Genomic DNA, 18,525 nt, shown 5'->3' on the forward strand with positions numbered 1-18,525 from the left:
CTCTGTGTTGTTGTTTTGCTTGGAGGTCACACCAGTGCATGGGTTTGACTTGGGTTCTGCACTCAGAATTACTCCTGGTGGACTCAGGGGACCATATGGCACCAAATGGTGCTAGGTATCAAACCAGTGTCAGCTATGTGTAAGGCAAATGTCCTGCCCACTCTACTGTAGCCCTGACCACCCAAATACTTTCTATCAGCTCTTTAGCATGCTGCCTTTTTTTTCCCTGAATGTCAGTCAGTGAAGTAAATTCCTTTTCACTCCTTGAAAATACATAGTATAGCCTGATTGTCTTGAAACTGTGAAAAACAGTAATCTGAGCAAGTTAAAGATGGATGAATAGCAGATTGATTCAGAGCGATTGCTGTTTTGAACCACATAAACACTAAGAACTTTACAAAGCATCCTTGACAAATGAGAATTTTCTAAAGACAAGAGGAGGAACAAGGATATTGAGTTTAGAATCACATTAAAGAGAATAAAGAAAATCTTCACTGAGAAAAATTCCTGTCCTGACCGTAATGCCCTTTAAAACCTATAGTCATCATTCCTTTTTAAGTAGCAATTAGTACTAGAGAATGTCAATAAAAATAATTGAATCTTGTACTAAATAATGCACCACTTGTTATGGTTTTGTTACATGAGCCAATTCAGTAATTGGTATTGTTCCTAAGGTAGTTTTGTTCTGACAAATTAGGTTAATGGGCATTTCAGTTAATAACCTAGTAAGCTTTTCTGCCAGCAGGTGAGATAAACATGGGAAATCAATTCCCAGGCTCTCAGCTTTCTGGGACCAGAAAGTGAATCATGTAGATAGTTCTCGTCATTCTTTCCCCCTCCTGTCCAGTTTTGGCCAAACAGTTCCGGAGGGAGTTAACTGTAAGCAGTGGGCCAGAGGGGGACTAGAGGAGCGACTAACAAGGCAGACAAGCCATCAATGATGGAAGTCTGGAAAAGGAGTTTTCTTCAGTAGCCTGATGCATGATGGTGGTTCAGTGCTGTTGGCCTGCTGGTCTAGAATATGTCTGTAGCTGGATTCCATAACATGATTTATTTCCACTCCAGGGCATCCTGTTCCTTCACAACTCTTTAGAGGAGGTAAACAGTACCCTAGTGGAGTACCAGAGACAGAATGATCTTAAACTCAAGGTGACAAATGAGACAGTCAGTAATCTTTCGCAGAGAGTCAACTTGGTCGAAAAAGATTTAGTTGCTATGAGCAAGGTAGAAAGGCAAGCAAACCTGTCTTTCAGCCTGGTAAGCCTTTTCAGATCTTTTGTGAATGTTCTGTGCTACGGTGTGTTTTGTCTCTGCATGGATGACATTCATTCCACAGTCTTTAGACAGTCTTTCATACTTCAGAGGCTATACATTTGTGTTTTTCTTAATCCTTGTTTCCTTTAATCCTTATGCTAGCTCTATGAAGTGTGTGGCACAGAGCACTGTTTCCTGATTTGGAAAGGGAGGTGGAAAGACATTCATTCACTTGCCAAGCCTGGTCTCAGTAGTTGTCATGTTATGACAGGCATCTTACTATGTTTCCAGGGACCCATCTGGTAGAAAAGCTGTGGCACGTATTTCCAAGTGAGATCTTTTTGTCACCCTACACTGCCAAGGTCCTGATGTGTATGCTCCACACTGTAACTCTGTTCTCAGCCCTCTGATCTTTTTATTATTAAAGTTGTCAGGGCTAGAATCAGTGACAGTAACAATAACTGAGGAACTGGTTGCCCTTTCTTCTTCTTCTTTTTTTTTTTTTTTTTTTTTGGTTTTTGGGTCACACCTGGCTGTGCTCAGGGCTCCATGCTCAGAAATTGCTCCTGGCAGGCACGGGGGACCATATGGGACACTGGGATTCGAACCAATGACCTTCTGCATGAAAGGCAAACGCCTTACCTCCATGCTATCTCTCAGGCTCCGGTTGCCCTTTTCTTAAGCCTAAACTTGGTTTTTATAGTCACTGTCCTCCTACTCATTAGGGGAACCTTTTCCCTCTAAAGCCAGGAAAGTGGAGTTGGAGTCAAAGCAGCTCTTTGGTTCTAGAGTCAGTGAGTGCTCCCTTTATGCTGTGTTGGCCACACCAAAGCCCCAGGTGCTGGTGCACCACATGGTGGTTTGCCATGTCAGGTTATCATGAATAAAATAATTTTTGTTTTTGGTTTGGTTTGGTTTGAATTTGTTTGTTTGTTTTGTCTATTACCTTTTCCATATACACTGTACTGGGATTCATATGTGTTGTTATTTTTTTTTTTTTGATAGCTAAAAGTCCCACCTTCAAAGATGCCAAACACCAATGATACAGACACAAATAAAAGATGGAAATCAGATACAGGAAAGAAATTGTGTCCTAAATTCACGTAGCCACCACTGTTGGAAGTAAGCCCCCAGTGATGTGGAACTCTGGTACATAGGAAGCAGTATTTGAACTGGCTCTGCCGCCATGGGCCTTGGCAAGTTGCCTGGACTTGCTTTGAGGGAGAAGTAAGAAGACCTGCTTCCCTCCCATTTGATGGGGGTGTGTAATTTACTACAAAGCTGTGAGGATTAAAGGAGCCTTATTTTTAAAAGCCCTTTTGAACTCAGCTAAACTTAAGTAGAGGCCAAGAATTTGGGGTGACTGGATATGTACAATATCTTAAAGGTTTTCGTAACTGATTGTGAAAACTTACCATCCTCACACTCCCACACGGTCCCTTACCTCATTTTATTTTGTACCAGAAGAGGAAATCATTAATCACATCCATCTGTCCTACAGGCTTCCGATATTATACCAGCCTAAGTTCTCAGGAAAAATTCAAATGTTCTCTTGTCTTTTATACTTCATAGATTTAATGTTTGTGAGTAAAACATATAGAATCACCAATTTGACCTTCCATCTCTGTGACTTCTCTCCCTCTCAGACTCATATTGGTACTTTTGATGAAACTGTTCTGGATTGGACCAGTTTGTTCCACCGTGCTAGTTGTTTAAGTTTTAAGTTCGCCTTTAATCTTCTCTTTTCTTCTTTACTCTTTAGCTAGGTAATAGAACTGCCTTTCTGAAAAGAGAGTCTTCGTATCAGGTGACCAACAGAACAAACACAGTAGCAAACCAAAACACCAAGGTAAATAACAAGAAGACTACTCTAAAATAAAAGATGCCTTGGCAATTTTGCATTAATGGACTGACTGCCTATTCCTCAAAAGAAGCACTTTGGTCTCATTTGCTGAAACCTTAAGACAAAGGAATGAATGGTTTAGCATTTTAATTAGCAAATAAATAATTTATTAGGCACATCACCTTTGCCAGGCACTTTGGTAGGACTTGGTGTAAACACAGTGAGCATGATATACCTGGCTTCTTTTCTGACAGTGTTTAAAGTTGTCAATCAGAAAATCAGTAGCATAATTGAGCAGCTACTTAATTACTCATAAGAATGATGAGCCCCACAAGAGAATTGTGGGGTATTAGGGTATGAACAGTGAACAGAAAGACTTTCCTGGGGAAGTGACTTTAAGCCAAGACTTTAAGTTGCTTATACTTTAATGAGGGCAACAAGGTCATAGAATCTTAAAAAAAGAGATACATAACTAGGACCAGAGATATGATACAGGAGTTATGGCATTTGCCTTGCATGCTGCCAACTGCTTTGATCTTCAGTGCTGCTGGGTATGAGGCAGGTGTGGATGGTAAAGAATATATGTATAACCTAAATATTATCCTTTCAGATGGTATCCTCAGTACATTTTATTTATATCTCAACCAGTTCCTTTTACTTTGTACTTTCTCTCTTTTTGTCCCAGACATATAAAACTGTGTTGTGTTCTGATAATCTAGGAAAGTTTGCCGCATCTTTGTGATTCAGGGGTTTACTAAAAGACCTGAGCTAAGCTAAAGAAAAAGTCAGAAAGATGACTGAGTGGCCATAAAACCATCCCGGTTGCATTTATGTCAGATTCAGAGGAAATGAACTTGTCTAGAACCATAGTGCAGACAGCTTTCATTGCAGTGCTTTCAACTGTTCTTTTTTTCTCCTGTCTCCGTTTTATATGGGTTTAGAACTTGATTTTACTTAACTTATATCTCTGTACTAGCTCCCTGAATAAACCAAGAATGATGATCTTCTACACAGTTACTAGTCGGGTAGAAAAAAGATGGGAAAGAATGAAATACATATTGAATAAAAGAATACTCTATTGAAACAGTCATGACTTTTCAAAGTAAACTAAGCATTTAGAAACTATCTTCATATGGGCTGAAGAAAGCTTATTGGATTGAGTGTCCATGCTCTAGGTTCTATCCCCTGCATTTCATGGTCCCCCCATCTTGTCCTACATTATGTATTATCCCCTACAGCCGTTCAGAGCCAGCTATAAAAGGGGTCCACCCCCTTTAAGAAAGATCTTCAGGAGCCGGAGTGGTGGCACAGGTGTAGGCTGTAGGCTGTAGGGCATTTGCCTTGCATGCGCTAGCCTAGGACAGACCTCTGTTCAATCCCTGGAGTCCCATATGATCCCCCATGCCAGGGGCGATTTCTGAGTGTATAGCCAGGAGTAATCACCCCAAACAAAAAAGACCTTAACCAGCTATTAATGGCTGGTTGGGGCTATAACCCTCCTTACCCCTCCAAGAGAGGCCGGGGTGGAAAGTTGGTGGCAGTTTGAAGAGGCAATTAAAGCAGCAATCTGATGGGACTGTTTCTACTCCTGGCGATGCTTTTCTCACTGATTTTGACAGACCTTCAGCTGTATCTTTTTGGACTGCTTATTGTTTACTTTGTTTACCTATTCCTATTACTTGGCCCCCAATCTGACCTTACCCTGGTCCCAAACCCAGGTGTCTCTCCTTCTCTTTCTCCCGGCCTATCCGTTTGTCATAAGACCTCTGGCCTCTATTTAAAAAGTCTTAAAGTATCTTTTCAGAGTCCTGCCTGCTTGGCCTTCGACAGAACCAGTGTCTCCCATAGATACTGCACCCCAGGTACTACCAGGAGTGACCCTCAAGCTCATTGCTGGGAGTAGCCCTTTACAGGGGCTCAGTGCGGCCCAACAACCAAAAATTTGAAATAATAAACTGCCCTCAAGCCTCATAAACAAAACTTCTCTCTCTCTTTTTTTTAATTTAATATGTTAGGCCAGAGAAATAGTTCAACAGGCTGCAGTTCATTTTTTGCATGCAGGGTTCAGTCCCTGGCACTGCACAGTTTCCCAGGCATCGTCAGGAGTGACAATATAGCTCAGAACTGACAGTATTCCCTGCATACCACCAGGTGTTCCCCTTGTCCCCAAGAATAAAAAACAGCTGGACTAGAGAGAGAGCACAGCAGTAGGGCGTTTGCCTTGCACAAGGCCAATTCGGGATAGACCTGGGCTCAATTCCCAGCATCCCATATGGTCCTCCAAGCCTGCTAGGAGTAATACTTTCAAAGTAAGAATAATAAGAACAGCCACCCAAAATTTAATGAAATTTTTATGCAAATTTAGATCATTCTGTGAATAAAGCCAGGAATAGGGAAAAGATGTTTTAAAAGATAATGTAGGAGCCAAAGAGATAGCACAGCAATAATGCATTTGCCTTGCACACAGCTGACCCAAGACAGATGGTGGTTTGAATCCCAGTATCCTACATGTTCCCCCAGTCCTGCCAGGAGTAACCCCTGAGTGCCGCCAGATTTGATCCCAAAACAAACAAACAAAATATAATATAAAAAGTAGACTGAAGGGCCCAGAGAGATAGCACAGCAGCGTTTGCCTTGCAAGCAGCCGATCCAGGACCAAAGGTGGTTGGTTCGAATCCCAGTGTCCCATATGGTCCCCTGTGCCTGCCAGTAGCTATTTCTGAGCAGACAGCCAGGAGTAACCCCTGAGCACTGCCGGGTGTGGCCCAAAAACCAAAAAAAAAAAAAAGTAGACTGAAAAATCTGATGGTTACCAGAGTTAAGGGGACAGAAGTGGGAGGAATTGGTAGGTAAATCACCCCAGTAGTGTGAGGGCTCTGAACTTTGATGGTACTTATGGAAGGCTTATACATATATGGAAGTGTAGAGCTGTACTTCTGTATTGCAAACCAATAGTAAATAAATTTTGTTTTTATATATATGTAAGACTTTTTTGGTTTTTTAATGTAAGAGTTTTAGAGATTTTACATCACATTTTCATATTCCTAACAGCTCTTGCCACCAGTTGAATTATCACAGTAGGGCCAGAGAAGGAATATCAGGGGAAATACTTGTAGTTTGGTCACCTTTTTGTTTGTTTCTTTTAAGAGCATAACACTCTGCCTAAAGTGATGTACTCATGAGGTAAAGTAAGTTATTCAGGAAAATTAGTATGAAATAGTTGGTTTCTTGAAAGCAATATCCCACTCATTTAGGAAATGTGTGTTACATAGGCACCTGAGCAAGGCTACATTTCCTTTACTGCTGACACATGCATGCCTTTCCCCATCAGCCAGATGCTTATAGAAAATCAGAATGTCTATCACATAATGTTCCCTTAATGTCTACCCTCAAATCCACCTAGGCCCTCATCAACACTGAGTGCAAAGATCTATCTACTGTTTGTTGATTCGTTCCTTCATTGCCTGGATAAGGGAGCCTACTGGGGGTCAAGCGCTACATGCTAAATAGATTCTGGGAGAATAGCCAAGAATCGACTGTGGTCTTACACCTTTTATCATCTTTGTTTTGGACAGAAAGAAGACATTTCCGATTCTCAGGTATCCAAGCTAAAAGAAAAACTGCAGTTGATCAGTGCTCTCACAAACAAACCTGAGAGCAACAGGCCTCCAGAGACCATCAGTACAGGTGAGAGCAAGGCTGGCTCCTAAATATTTCACGCAGATTGGGCAGCATGCCACCATAGGAGTGAGGAAAGGTGTTCCGGCAGGACTGATCGAACGTTGTGAATGACGCCTGAGTGCACCGAAGTGAAGCTGATACACTTTGCTTTCATTTAGAGAAAGCCCATTTTGTACGTGATTTGTACTCCAGTCTATTAAGGGGAGAATGGGTAATGTTTAGCTGGAAATAGACTTCTCCATGCTGTCTGCATCCAATTATAGTCAAAAATGTTCCTGTCGTAGAGTACATTAAACCATGTAAATGTTGTTTACAGAAATCTTTCATTTCTGTAAGTGCATAAAATTTACTTAATAATAAATATTAGTGCTTTTGAAAAACCATTAACACAATGATGGAATTATTGGTTGGAAGGGCCCTTTTTTAGATAAGCTACACTTCATCACTATTGATACTTGCATCAGCCTCCTGGTTTAAGCTCAGGGAGGATTTAGCTAGGTCCTGGATTATGTTGACTTAACCTCTGCTCCCCAACCCATATGTGTTTTGGGGGGAAAGGCAGTACAACCTGACTTAATCTCTTTTGAATGAGAGAGATAGACTTCATGGGAAGAGGTGTATCTCACATTGTATCCCTTCATTATAAGGTAGTTCACAACTTTCTTTTTTTTTTTTTTTTTTTTTGGTTTTTGGGCCACACCCTGTGACACTCAGGGGTTACTCCTGGCTAAGCGCTCAGAAGTTGCTCCTGGCTTCTTGGGGGACCATATGGGACGCCGGGGGATCGAACCGCGGTCCGTCCTAGGCTAGCACAGGCAAGGCAGGCACCTTACCTCCAGCGCCACCGCCCGGCCCCAGTTCACAACTTTCATTGGTTCCAGGGTACATTTCTCTATCATGACTACCAGGAAGACAACTATTCAATGCTGTTCTCATTTGCACTGCAATTAGGGGTGTGGTGGGGTAGGAAAAAAGGGGCATGCAGTTTTTGGCACACCCAGCAGCTTCAGGATTTACTCCTAACTGCTCAGGCATCACTTCTGACTGAATAGAACCATATGTGATGCTGGGGATTGAACTGGGCAGGGCAGCCACTTGCAAATCAAGCACCTTAGCCTCTCTTCCAGGGTTGGCGAACAGGATTTTTACCCTCACTCAAAATGGCAAAATGCAATATTTTTATATTATTTTATATGTTTAATATATTACTGTTAAGATTATATGCTTTTGTGTGAGTGTTTGTCTGTTTTGGCAGGTCACTGTGTGGTGTGGCTCTCTGACTCTCACAGTTTAAAATGTTGGCTCTTGCTGTCGAACTTGTTCACCACCCCTGCTCTATTCTATCTTACTGACTCTGTAACTTAAATTCTTAGTATTAAAAAGTATACAGTGGGGTTGGAGCAATAGTACAGGGGGGTAGGGCATATGTATGTATTTGACCCAAGTTTGATCCCCAGCATCCTGTATGATTCCTGAATGTAGATCCAGGAGTATTCCCTGAACAAAAAAGTAAAGCAAAATATGTATACTGTTAACTTTTCTGTAAACTCTTCCAATGTGATCAGCTTCAAATCTAATGTTATATAATACTAGTTAATCTTCAACAAAAGAGATTTTTCAGTCCAAACGTTGGATGTCAGAAATTACTAGTCTACATAACTTTCATCTCTTTGACAATAGAATACTGTTGGCCTGAAAAAATGATTTTGAATTCTGATTTAATTGGTATTAGACTTGGTAATACTGAAATGTTATGTGTTTGTTACAGATGAAGTACAGAGTTCCACATCAAAGCCGTCAACATTACCAAAATTTCACAGTCTCTTGGAGACCAAACCAGAAACACTGCACAACTAAGACCCATCTCCCTACCAGGAATTTCTAACATTCAAGGTAAAAAATATTTTATGCCATAGAATAATAGAAATATTAAAAAAAGATAATAGAAATATTCAAACTTAAAACTTTAAAATATTATTTACCTTGTAGGAGAAAGAAATATCTCTTAACATTTATGTGTTGTAACATTTATTGTATTCCTTTGGGTCAGAAACTTGTTATGCATTATATCTTATAATCCTGATAATGTAGATATAAAATTATATTCATTTTACTGAGAGAGAAACAGCCTAAGTACACATATCAACTCAGGAACAACTCTTTTTGGGGGGTAGGGGTTTGGGTTTTGGGCCACACTCAGTGACGCTCAGGGGTTACTCCTGGCTATGTGCTCAGAAATCGCACCTGGTTTTGGGGGACTATATGGGACGCCAGGGGTTGAATACAGGTCCATCCTGGGTCAGCTGAGTACAAGGCAAATACCCTACCACTGCATTATCGCTCCAGCCCCAGGAATAACATTTTTTTAAATTAACCTCAAACATTCATTTGTATAATTCACTAGAAGGACCTTGGGAAAAGAATGGAAAAAAATTACTATTGACATGGGCCTCTTGCTTTCAAATCCTGCCTTTCATCCTGTTGAGCATCTCTCTGATCTTTTGGGAAGGAGATTGGAGAGTTGTTTTTGTTTTTGTTTTTTGTTTTGGAGCCATAGCCGACGGGGGTTACACATGGCTCTGCACTACTGAGTGATTACTGAATCACTCCTGGCAGTGCTTGGGTCCATATGGAATGCCAGGGATTGTCTGCATGCAAGGCAAGCACCCTACCCACTGTACTATCTCTCTGGCCTGTCCCCTCTTTCCTTTATTTTGTTTTGTTTTGAACCCCATCAAGCAATACTTTTAAATATTTCTGAGTCAGTGCTCAGGGCCACTTCCAATAGTGCTTTAGGAATTATACTATCCATAGATTAAACCCTGCCTCTCATCTGGAGAGCATATTCTCAACTCTGAGCTATCTCCCACACAATATTTTTGTTTTTAAGGTGTGGGAATTAACTCAGGGCCTTATTCATGCAAGTACCAGTTGGCCCCTTACACACTTTTCAGTCACATTTTAAATGACCTGAAGTAACAAATTTATCTTTGAATACTACTACCAAGTGCTTAATACAGTGTATAAACTAATGTTCATAAACAAATAAAAACATTTACTATCTAAGGCTGGAGAGATATATAGGGGCCAAAGTGTTTGCTAGAGACAAGAACTGAACCCTGCTGAGTAGGTGTGGCCAAAATCAAAACTCTCTCTCTCTCTCTCTCTCTCTCTCTCTCTCTCTCTCGATTTGGGGCCACAAATCTTGTTGTAAAGTGTAGAACTTAACTCCTAGGGCTGGAAAAATAGCACAGCAGTAGGACATTTGCCTTGCACACAGCCAATTCCAGACAGATAGTGCTTTCAATACTGGCATCCCATATGGTTCCCCCATGTCTGCCAGGAGCAATTTCTGAGCACAGAGCCAAGAGTAAACCCTGAACACCGCTAGGTGTGATCCAAAAAAAAGAACTTCTGATCTGTTCAGAAATCTCAGTGGGGCTCAAGAGACCATATGTAGTGCCAGGGATCAAATGCAAGGCAAGCACCTTATCCATCATACTATTTCTCTGACCTAACAAAAACATTTTCTATGTACTTACTTTGTTTCTATGTATGTTTTTATGTTTCTTTATTTCTTTGTTTTTATCTTGCACCCGGGAACAAGTATCCCACTTGCTGTTCAGATTTGAGGGAGCTTTTTTTTTTTTGTTTTGGTTTTTGGTTTTTGGGTCATACCCGGCAGCGCTCAGGGGCTACTCCTGGCTCTACGCTCAGAAATTGCCCCATATGGGATGCCAGGATTCAAACCACCGTCCTTCCACATGCAAGGCAAACGCCTTACTGCTGTGCTATCTCTCCGGCCCCATTGAGGGAACTTTTGAGACATGAAACTCTTCCTAGGATTGAAAGTAGGACCCTGGAGCCTGCGAGGTAGTGCTAGAGATAAGGTGTCTGCCTTGCAAGCGCTAGCCACGGAAAGATTGCAACCACGGTTCTATTCCCTGGCGCCCCATATGGTCCCCCCAAGCAAGGGGCAATTTCTGAGTGCTTAGCCAAGAGTAACCCCTGAGCATCAAACGGGTGTGGCCCGAAAAACAAAAACAAAAACAAAAAAAAATAGAAAAATAAAGTAGGACCCTGAATTCAGAGACTTTCTGCTAAACTCCTCTACTATGTATGCCCTACAGAGCTGTTTCTCCTCCCATAAGGTTATTTCCACCCTTTCTAAGTGCCAGACAGCAGGAGGCCTATTGAATCTAGACTTTGGGTTGAATAAATGATGAAAGGAAAGTAAAGGAATTGGAAAGGTTTCAAAAAAAAAATCTTCTGATTTTCTAAATTATATATGTTACTCCTAAGTTTTTATTTAAGAGATCCCTGAGAAATTAGCAGAAGAGATTATTGATATGAATTCTCTGATCCTATTGATCTAATAACTTTGCTTTTTCTTCGATTTTTGATTTGGCTTTTGAGTCACCTCTGGCATGCCAGGAGCTACGCTTGGTGGTGCTTGGGAGATGTAGGTGGATCACACCCAGGCTGTCTGCTCACAAAGCATATGCGCTGGTCCTTTGATCTCTATCTCTAGCCCAAATAATATTTTAGGGCATCAAGAATTGGTTTTACTGGCGCAGGGAGATAGCCATAAGGGTTGGAATGCGTGCTCTGCATATGGGAATTCAGTCCCCTGCACTGCATAATACCCTGAGCATTGCTAGGGGTGACCCCAAATAATGAACTGATAATAACCTCTAGTAGCACTGGGTATGGCCAAAAAACAAAATAATTCATCTTTCTCGTTTGGAAAGCTGCCTTTAAGGGCTGGAACCCCAGGTCAAATCCCCGATACCACTTTGGACCCCTGAGTACCATGAGTATAAGTAAATAAATCTTTCTGGTGTACTAGGATCCTAAACTTTTGCCTTTTGGAAATAAAACTTGAAAAATTGTTTGTTTTTTTAAAATAGTTTTATTTTAGTTTTAAATTTAGCTTTAAGTTCAGTTGAAGTTTTTTTTTTTGTTGTTATTGTTGTTGTTTTTACATTATTAACTAAACTCAGCTTTATATAGAAAGACTTAAACTTTCGCAATTTCCTTTCAACAGATCTTCAGGATTTGTTCCACAAGACTGGCCTGGACATAGATGGGAAGCTGACCTACCAAGAAATCTCGAACTCCTTGGATTCTGCTGTGCCAGAACCAGATAATTTCAGAGAATTTGATTCTGATGGAGATGGGAGATATTCACTCCCGGAGCTAAGAGCAGCATTAGGCATCTAGCGTCAGTGGCATATATTAGACGTGGATCAGTATCCTGGACTACCTAAAAATCTCCGCACTTCCCAAACACAACCCTGTTTACCCATCAACCATCTAGCCCTCCAGACTACTGTAGCAGACAAGAAATACCTTTTAACCTGTTTGAAAAAAGCTATATAAAAGTTATTTTTTTAAAGAAAGAGTACTTAAGATATTCAGGAATCTATGATTTTTTTTTGAAATGACTAAGATCTTAATTTTAAAATCTATCAGATAAAGGTTGCCCCCAGTTTTATTCTTTTTTTTTTTTAATTAGAGGGGAGGAGACTATCTTTTAAAAATGATAAATGTATATAAGAGACTAAGCCACCTTTTATATTTCACATAAATTTGCCTTAAATTAGCTGCACTTTATACAGACTCAGAAAATGTCTTTTCTTTAAAAGATAGACCCTTTCTGTTTGTAAATATTTAAAATGAAAAAATTGTTCATATTTTCCAGGAATTAAGAGGTTGTTCTGAAGCATAGAAGTACAGAGGACATATTAAAGAGTTTACTAATCCTGTCTGGCAGCAGCTGCAGCTCTGTCTGTCTCCTCTGTGCAGCCACAGTTTATTTAGCTTGATGGCGGGGAGTGGGTATAGGGAGTAGACTGGGGAAGCAGTGCTGCCTTAAGGCTCAGGAAAGTAAGGTTCTGGCACTTTGTTCTTTTCCTCTCACCTAGCCCCAACCATGAGCCAGAGAATTCTTATTGAAAGCTTTTCTCATTTTCACTTCTAGCTCAGGATTGATGAGTATAAAATACTATTTTATGAAAAACTATGTTTCCCTCCCAAAGTCAAGCAGATCATCTTCTCCTTCCATACCTCTTGCCACTCTGAAAGCTGCAGAGAGACAGCCACACACCTACTGGGAAACTGGCAGGAGTGAAGAAAGCCTCAGCCAGGGCCTTGGTACGAAGCAGCTGACTTCTAGTGGGAAAGGCCTGTGGCTTCCTGCCTCTTCACTTCTCCTCTGGTGGTCTTGAGTCAGACTTAATCTCCCACAGGTCACCACATTAAAGAGAGGGGAACTTTTTTATTTTAATTGAACCTGGGTCAACCACATGCGAGGCAAAAACCCTTCCTGCTCTGTTATTGCTTGATCCCTTGAACATCTTATCTTTTTTGTTTGTTTGGTTTTTTTGGGTCACACCCATTGATGCTCAGGGGTTACTCCTGGCTATGTGCTCAGAAATTGCCCCTGGTTTGGGGGACCATAGGGGACGCTGAGGATCAAACCCAGGTCCGTCCTGGGTCATCCGCATGCAAGTCAAACGCCCTGCTGCTGTGCTATCACTCCAGCCCCTGAACTGCTTATCTTTTATTTTCTAATATATATAAAATCTTTATTTAAGCACCATGATTACAAGCATGATTGTAGATGGGTTCAGTCATAAACAGAATACCTCCCTTCACAAGTGCAACATTCCCACCACCAATGCCCCCCTCCCCCCCGTATTTGAGACAGGCATTCTACTTCTTTCATTCTTTAGCATTGTCATGCTAGTTCGTGTAGTTATTTCCTTAACAGCATTCACCACTCTTTGTGGTGAGCTTCAAATTGTGAGCCAGTTTTTCCGATCCTTCAAGCTCTTAACTATTGTCTCTGGGCCTTACTACAATAATGTCTTTAATTTTTCTTAAAACCCATAAATGGGTGAGACTATTCTGTGTCTATCTCTCTCCCTCTGACTTATTTTACTCAGCATAATAGATTCCATGTACTTCCACATATAGGAAAATTTTATGACTTCATTTCTCCTGACGGCTGCATAATATTACATTGTGTATATGTACCACAGTTTCTTTAGTCATTTGTCTGTTGAAGGGCATCTTGGTTGTTTCCAGAGTCTGGATATTGTAAATAGCGCTGCAATGAATTTAGGTGTGAAGAAGGGTTTTAGTATTGTGTTTTTGTGTCCCTAGGGTATATTCCTAGGAGTGGTATAGCTGGATCATACTTCCAGTTTTTTGAGGAATCTCCATATTGTTTTCCATAAGAGCTGGACTAGTCCCACCAACAGTCAATAAAGAGTCCTTTCTCTCCACATCCCCACCAGCCCTGATTGTTCTTGTTCTTTGTGATGTGTGCCAGTCTCTGTGGTATGAGATGGTACCTTATTGTTTTGATTTGCATCTCCCTGATGATTAGTGATGTGGAGCATTTTTTCATGTGTCTTTCAGCCATTTGTATTTCTTCTTTGAAGAAGTGTCTATTCATTTCTTCTCCCCATTTTTTGATGGGGTTATATGTTTTTTTCTTATTAAGTTCTGTCTGTACATAGTATATATTTGATATTAGCCCCTTGTCTGATGGATAGGTATTCTTCCATTTTGTGGGTGGCTTTTTTATCCTAGGCACTGTTTCCTTTGAGGTGCAGAAACTTCTCAGCTTAATGTAGTCCCATCTGTTTACCTCTGCTTCCACTTGTTTGGAGAGTGCTGTTTCTTCCTGGAACATGCCTTTAGTCTCAATGTCAGGGTGTTTTACCTGTGTGTTGTTCTGTATACCTTATGGTTTCAGGCCTAATATCAAGGTCTTTAATCCATTTGGATTTGATCTTTGTGCCTGGTGTTAGATGGGGGTCTTAGTTCACTGTTTTGCAAGTGGCTAACTAGTTGTGCCATCACTACTTGTTGAAAAGGCTTTTCTTGCTCCATTTTGGATTTCTTGCCCCTTTATCAAAGATTAGTTGATTGTATGTCTGGGGAACATTCTCTGAACACTCAAATCTATTTCACTGACCTTGGGAAAAAGAATATGGGAGAAATTACTTTCCCCAATTTTAAACTATTACAAAGCAATAGTTACCAAAACAGCATGGTATTGGAATAAAGACAGATCCTCAGATCAGAGAGGGGAATTTCCTAAACACACCAAAACCTGAGTTAGCTAATGCTGTGACTTACCTTGACTTTGCCCTCTAATATTTTTGTTCTGAATGCAGGACTGAAATCATGTCATAGCTTAGACTCTCCAAGAGCTTTAGGAGAGCTAATGAGAGCTAATGTCTTTCCTGTTGACTTAGGACACTCCTTGAGATTTTATCTGAGGGCTAACCAAAAATCTAATGTGTTTCTCTGTAGACTGACTAGAACCAAGAAGATTGTGAAATGTATCACATGAAATCACATTAGATTTCCCTAACAGTTGTCAGCTCTCAGGAGCTGGAGACATTTTGCCCAGAGGATGCCGAAAGGAATAGGGGCTTTGTCTGATGATGATGATGATGATGATGATGATGATGATGATGATGATGATGATGACATGTGTTAAATCTCATATAAGCAGCTGTAATACTTCCTCCTTCCAAAGGCTACTCAAGGGCTTTGGCTGAGAGGAGTCAGACCTCCAGTCTAGTTAGAAGCAAGACTAGAAGAAACTATGGCAGCTTTTGTGGCACACACTTCAGTAGAGCTCATTTCCATGTTCATGTTGGCCAAGTTGTTTGTCTGCCAAGCATGAGGACTATTTTTGATATGTTTAATTTTTTTACTTCATTTGACTGTTGAGCTTGTTGGATTGCTTTCATTAAAAAAAATAATAGTGGGGCCGGGCGGTGGCGCTAAAGGTAAGGTGCCTGCCTTGCCTGCGCTAGCCTTGGACGGACCGCGGTTCGATCCCCCGGTGTCCCATATGGTCCCCCAAGCCAGGAGCAACTTCTGAGCACATAGCCAGGAGCAACCCCTGAGCGTCACCGGGTGTGGCCCAAAAACCAAAAAAAAAAAAAAAAAAATAATAGTAAAGTTTAAAGCAGGATAAAGTCTTTCCCGATGATCTGTCTCCTTACCATATTATATCTTGTTTCTCATACTTCTCTCTCATAAGAACATTTCACTTATCCATTGGAGATATTTCACTCTCTTGAAAAGATTATAGTACAGGGGCTGGAGCAATAGTACAGAGGAGTAGAGCACTTGCCTTGCATGCAGCCAATCTGAGTTTCATCCCTGCCATCCCATATGGTCCCCTGAGTCCCACCCGAAGAGATCCCTGAGCACAGAACCAGGGTTAAGCCCTCAGCCCTGCTGGGTGAAACCAAAAAAAAAAAAGTATAGTACAAAGTTCGACTGGCACTTTAGGTAACTTGAAGATGACTTGTAGTCTTCTGGCTGCCTTTCATTTCCCTTCAAAACCTCCCTCCTCCCATTTTAATATATATGCCCTTACAGATTTTGTAACAACCAAATAAAATTCTAGCAATAAATTGAATTATACTGCTCTATTTGTATATACTGTACCATAGATAGTTTGACTGTACCTGGAAGGTATTTTTTTGGAGAACTGATTTATATGAAATATACTTGAGGGTAATGTAGCTTGTCCTTTTTAGTTTCAAATTCTTATTCATAGGCAAGTACTTTGAGAACACCTTAACTCTTTGTTGTGTGTGCTTTTCTTTCATGTCAGTTCACTATACATGGAGAAGTCAGTCTGTTTTTTAATGTGTCCTTCATTCTTCCCACCTCAAGTTTATCTGGCTGGCATCATCGTTGATGCTGTTGACACCAGCGTCCTCTCCTGCTGCCCAGTTTGGCAAAGGTGTGCATGCCATGCTCTCAGGCCTGTAACTACCCTTGTGCTGCCTTAGAAAGTGTCTTGTCCCTGGCAGAACTGGCATGTTTTGATGAACTGAGCAGACTCTGGCTTCAGAAGAGAGTTTTCTAAATGCCTGTTATGCAGTGAAGTTGTGGCCTATATCAGCAAGCTGTCTTAGGCAACATGTGACTTGGGCAGAGCTGTCCCTGAATTTTATCTGCCCCCTGAGCTGAGAGAACATGGGGTCATGGTGGTGAGTTTTCAGATTTTTCACTCTGGCAGCTCCTGCTGCTGCTCTCCTGAGGTACCCAGAGCACTGTTTCTAGGTCTTTTACCTGTGATACTTGGTATCACAAATCTGAGAGGTAAAAAGCAGGAAGAAAAGCAGCAGAAAGCTAAAAGAGACCTGTAGAGGCATCTGAAGGGCATGTAGGACTGTCCACCGCTTAGCTGTGGGGGGGAGGGGACCCCCACTGTGCTGCTCTACCACCCAGGTTTCCTTTCTATGGCATATCTGCACTTTATCGCCACTGGACAGAGCCCCCACCCCACTGGCCTTGCTGGTCACAGTTGAAGATTTGACTGTGATGGGCTCATGCACATAATGGCCTGCTCTTGACTTGCTTTTAGTGAGTGACAGCTTTGCTCCACACCTCATTGGCTTGCTTCCCAACACCAGCTAGATATGGGCCCTTCTTTCATATCCAAACCAGAACACATTTGGATATTTCTGAGACTTGATAGAGTGTGTCTTGTTTATTATATGAGCCTCACTTACCTTGCTTTCTGTATTAAATGTAAATCTGCTTGGGTAGAGCTACTTTGGTTATATATATATATACAATTTTGGTTCTGTTTGGGGAGTAAATTCATGATTAGAGTATTGCTTATTTCATATCAGTAATATGGCCATTTTAATTGATTAAAATAAAGCATTTTCTTTTTCTCTTACTGTGTATGACTTAAAAGACCCTCAACCCTGATATTTTATGTTTCGAATTCATTTTTGCTTTAATTTTTTTTTATTTTTGTTTTTGGGCCACACCCAGCAGTCTCAGGGGTTACTCCTAGCTCTGCGCTCAGAAATTGCTCCTGGCAGGCTCTGGGGACCATATAGGATGCTGGGAATCAAACCCGGTTCCATCCTGGGCTGGCCATGTGCAAGGCATACAGGTATGGACACCCTGCACATACCCGTGTTTGCCAGGTATTTTGTCATGTTAATCAGGGAAGAGGAACCATAGTAAATGTAAAAAGATCATGATCTTGATGCCAGTCTAACAAATTTGAGGACTGAGATGGCAACATAAATATAATGTTGCAGGAGGGCCAGAGTGACAGTACAGCAGGTCCAGGATGTTTGTCTTGCATGCAACTGACCAGGTTCAATTTTCAGCATTCCACATAATCCCCTGAGCCCTTCCAGGAGTAATTCCTGAGTACAGAGTCAGGAGTAACCCCTAAGCATTACCAGTTGTGACACACACACAACACATACACACACCCCAAAATGATACAGACACATACACACACACACACACACACACACACACACCAAAATGATATGGCATGGCTATAAAGCTTGATGTACAAACTTCATATACAAAAGCTCAGGTTTTGGATCTCTACAATTGGCCCAACACTGCCATGCGCAACCCTCAGGAACAGCCTCTGAGCACTGCTAGGTGTGAGTCCCCCAAAAGTATTATTGGGTCAGAGACATCAGTATACAGGAAAGGCTCTTGCACATGACTGACCCCTTGTGATGTACATATAATATGTTTTGCCTATGATGCAGCCTTTAAGAATTGCTGTCACTTGGGGCTGGGAAATAGAAGAGTGTCTAGGTTCAATTCCTGGTACCTGTCTAGGTTCAATATCCCTCCAAGGACCTCTATATGCAATCCAGGAGACCCCAGAATAGCTAGGGTGGCCCTGGTACCACGGGGCCCAAGCAGCATCA

The 18,525-nt window shown here is 41.3% G+C and overlaps 1 protein-coding gene across 1 annotated transcript in view; it reads left to right on the forward strand.

Annotated features, from left to right (window-relative positions):
- Positions 1-12,553, forward strand: part of EFCAB14 (EF-hand calcium binding domain 14) — a 48,738-nt gene extending 36,185 nt beyond the window's left edge. Inside the window, 6 exon segments of the mRNA XM_049774807.1 lie at positions 1,066-1,257; positions 3,017-3,103; positions 6,673-6,784; positions 8,547-8,591; positions 8,594-8,671; positions 11,826-12,553. Of these exon segments, the coding sequence (XP_049630764.1) occupies positions 1,066-1,257; positions 3,017-3,103; positions 6,673-6,784; positions 8,547-8,591; positions 8,594-8,671; positions 11,826-12,001 (690 nt within the window). The 3' untranslated portion in view covers positions 12,002-12,553.
- The last annotated feature ends 5,972 nt before the right edge of the window (positions 12,554-18,525 follow it).

The sequence above is a fragment of the Suncus etruscus genome, chromosome 6 (genome assembly GCF_024139225.1).
Source record: "Suncus etruscus isolate mSunEtr1 chromosome 6, mSunEtr1.pri.cur, whole genome shotgun sequence".
NCBI lineage: Eukaryota > Metazoa > Chordata > Mammalia > Eulipotyphla > Soricidae > Suncus > Suncus etruscus.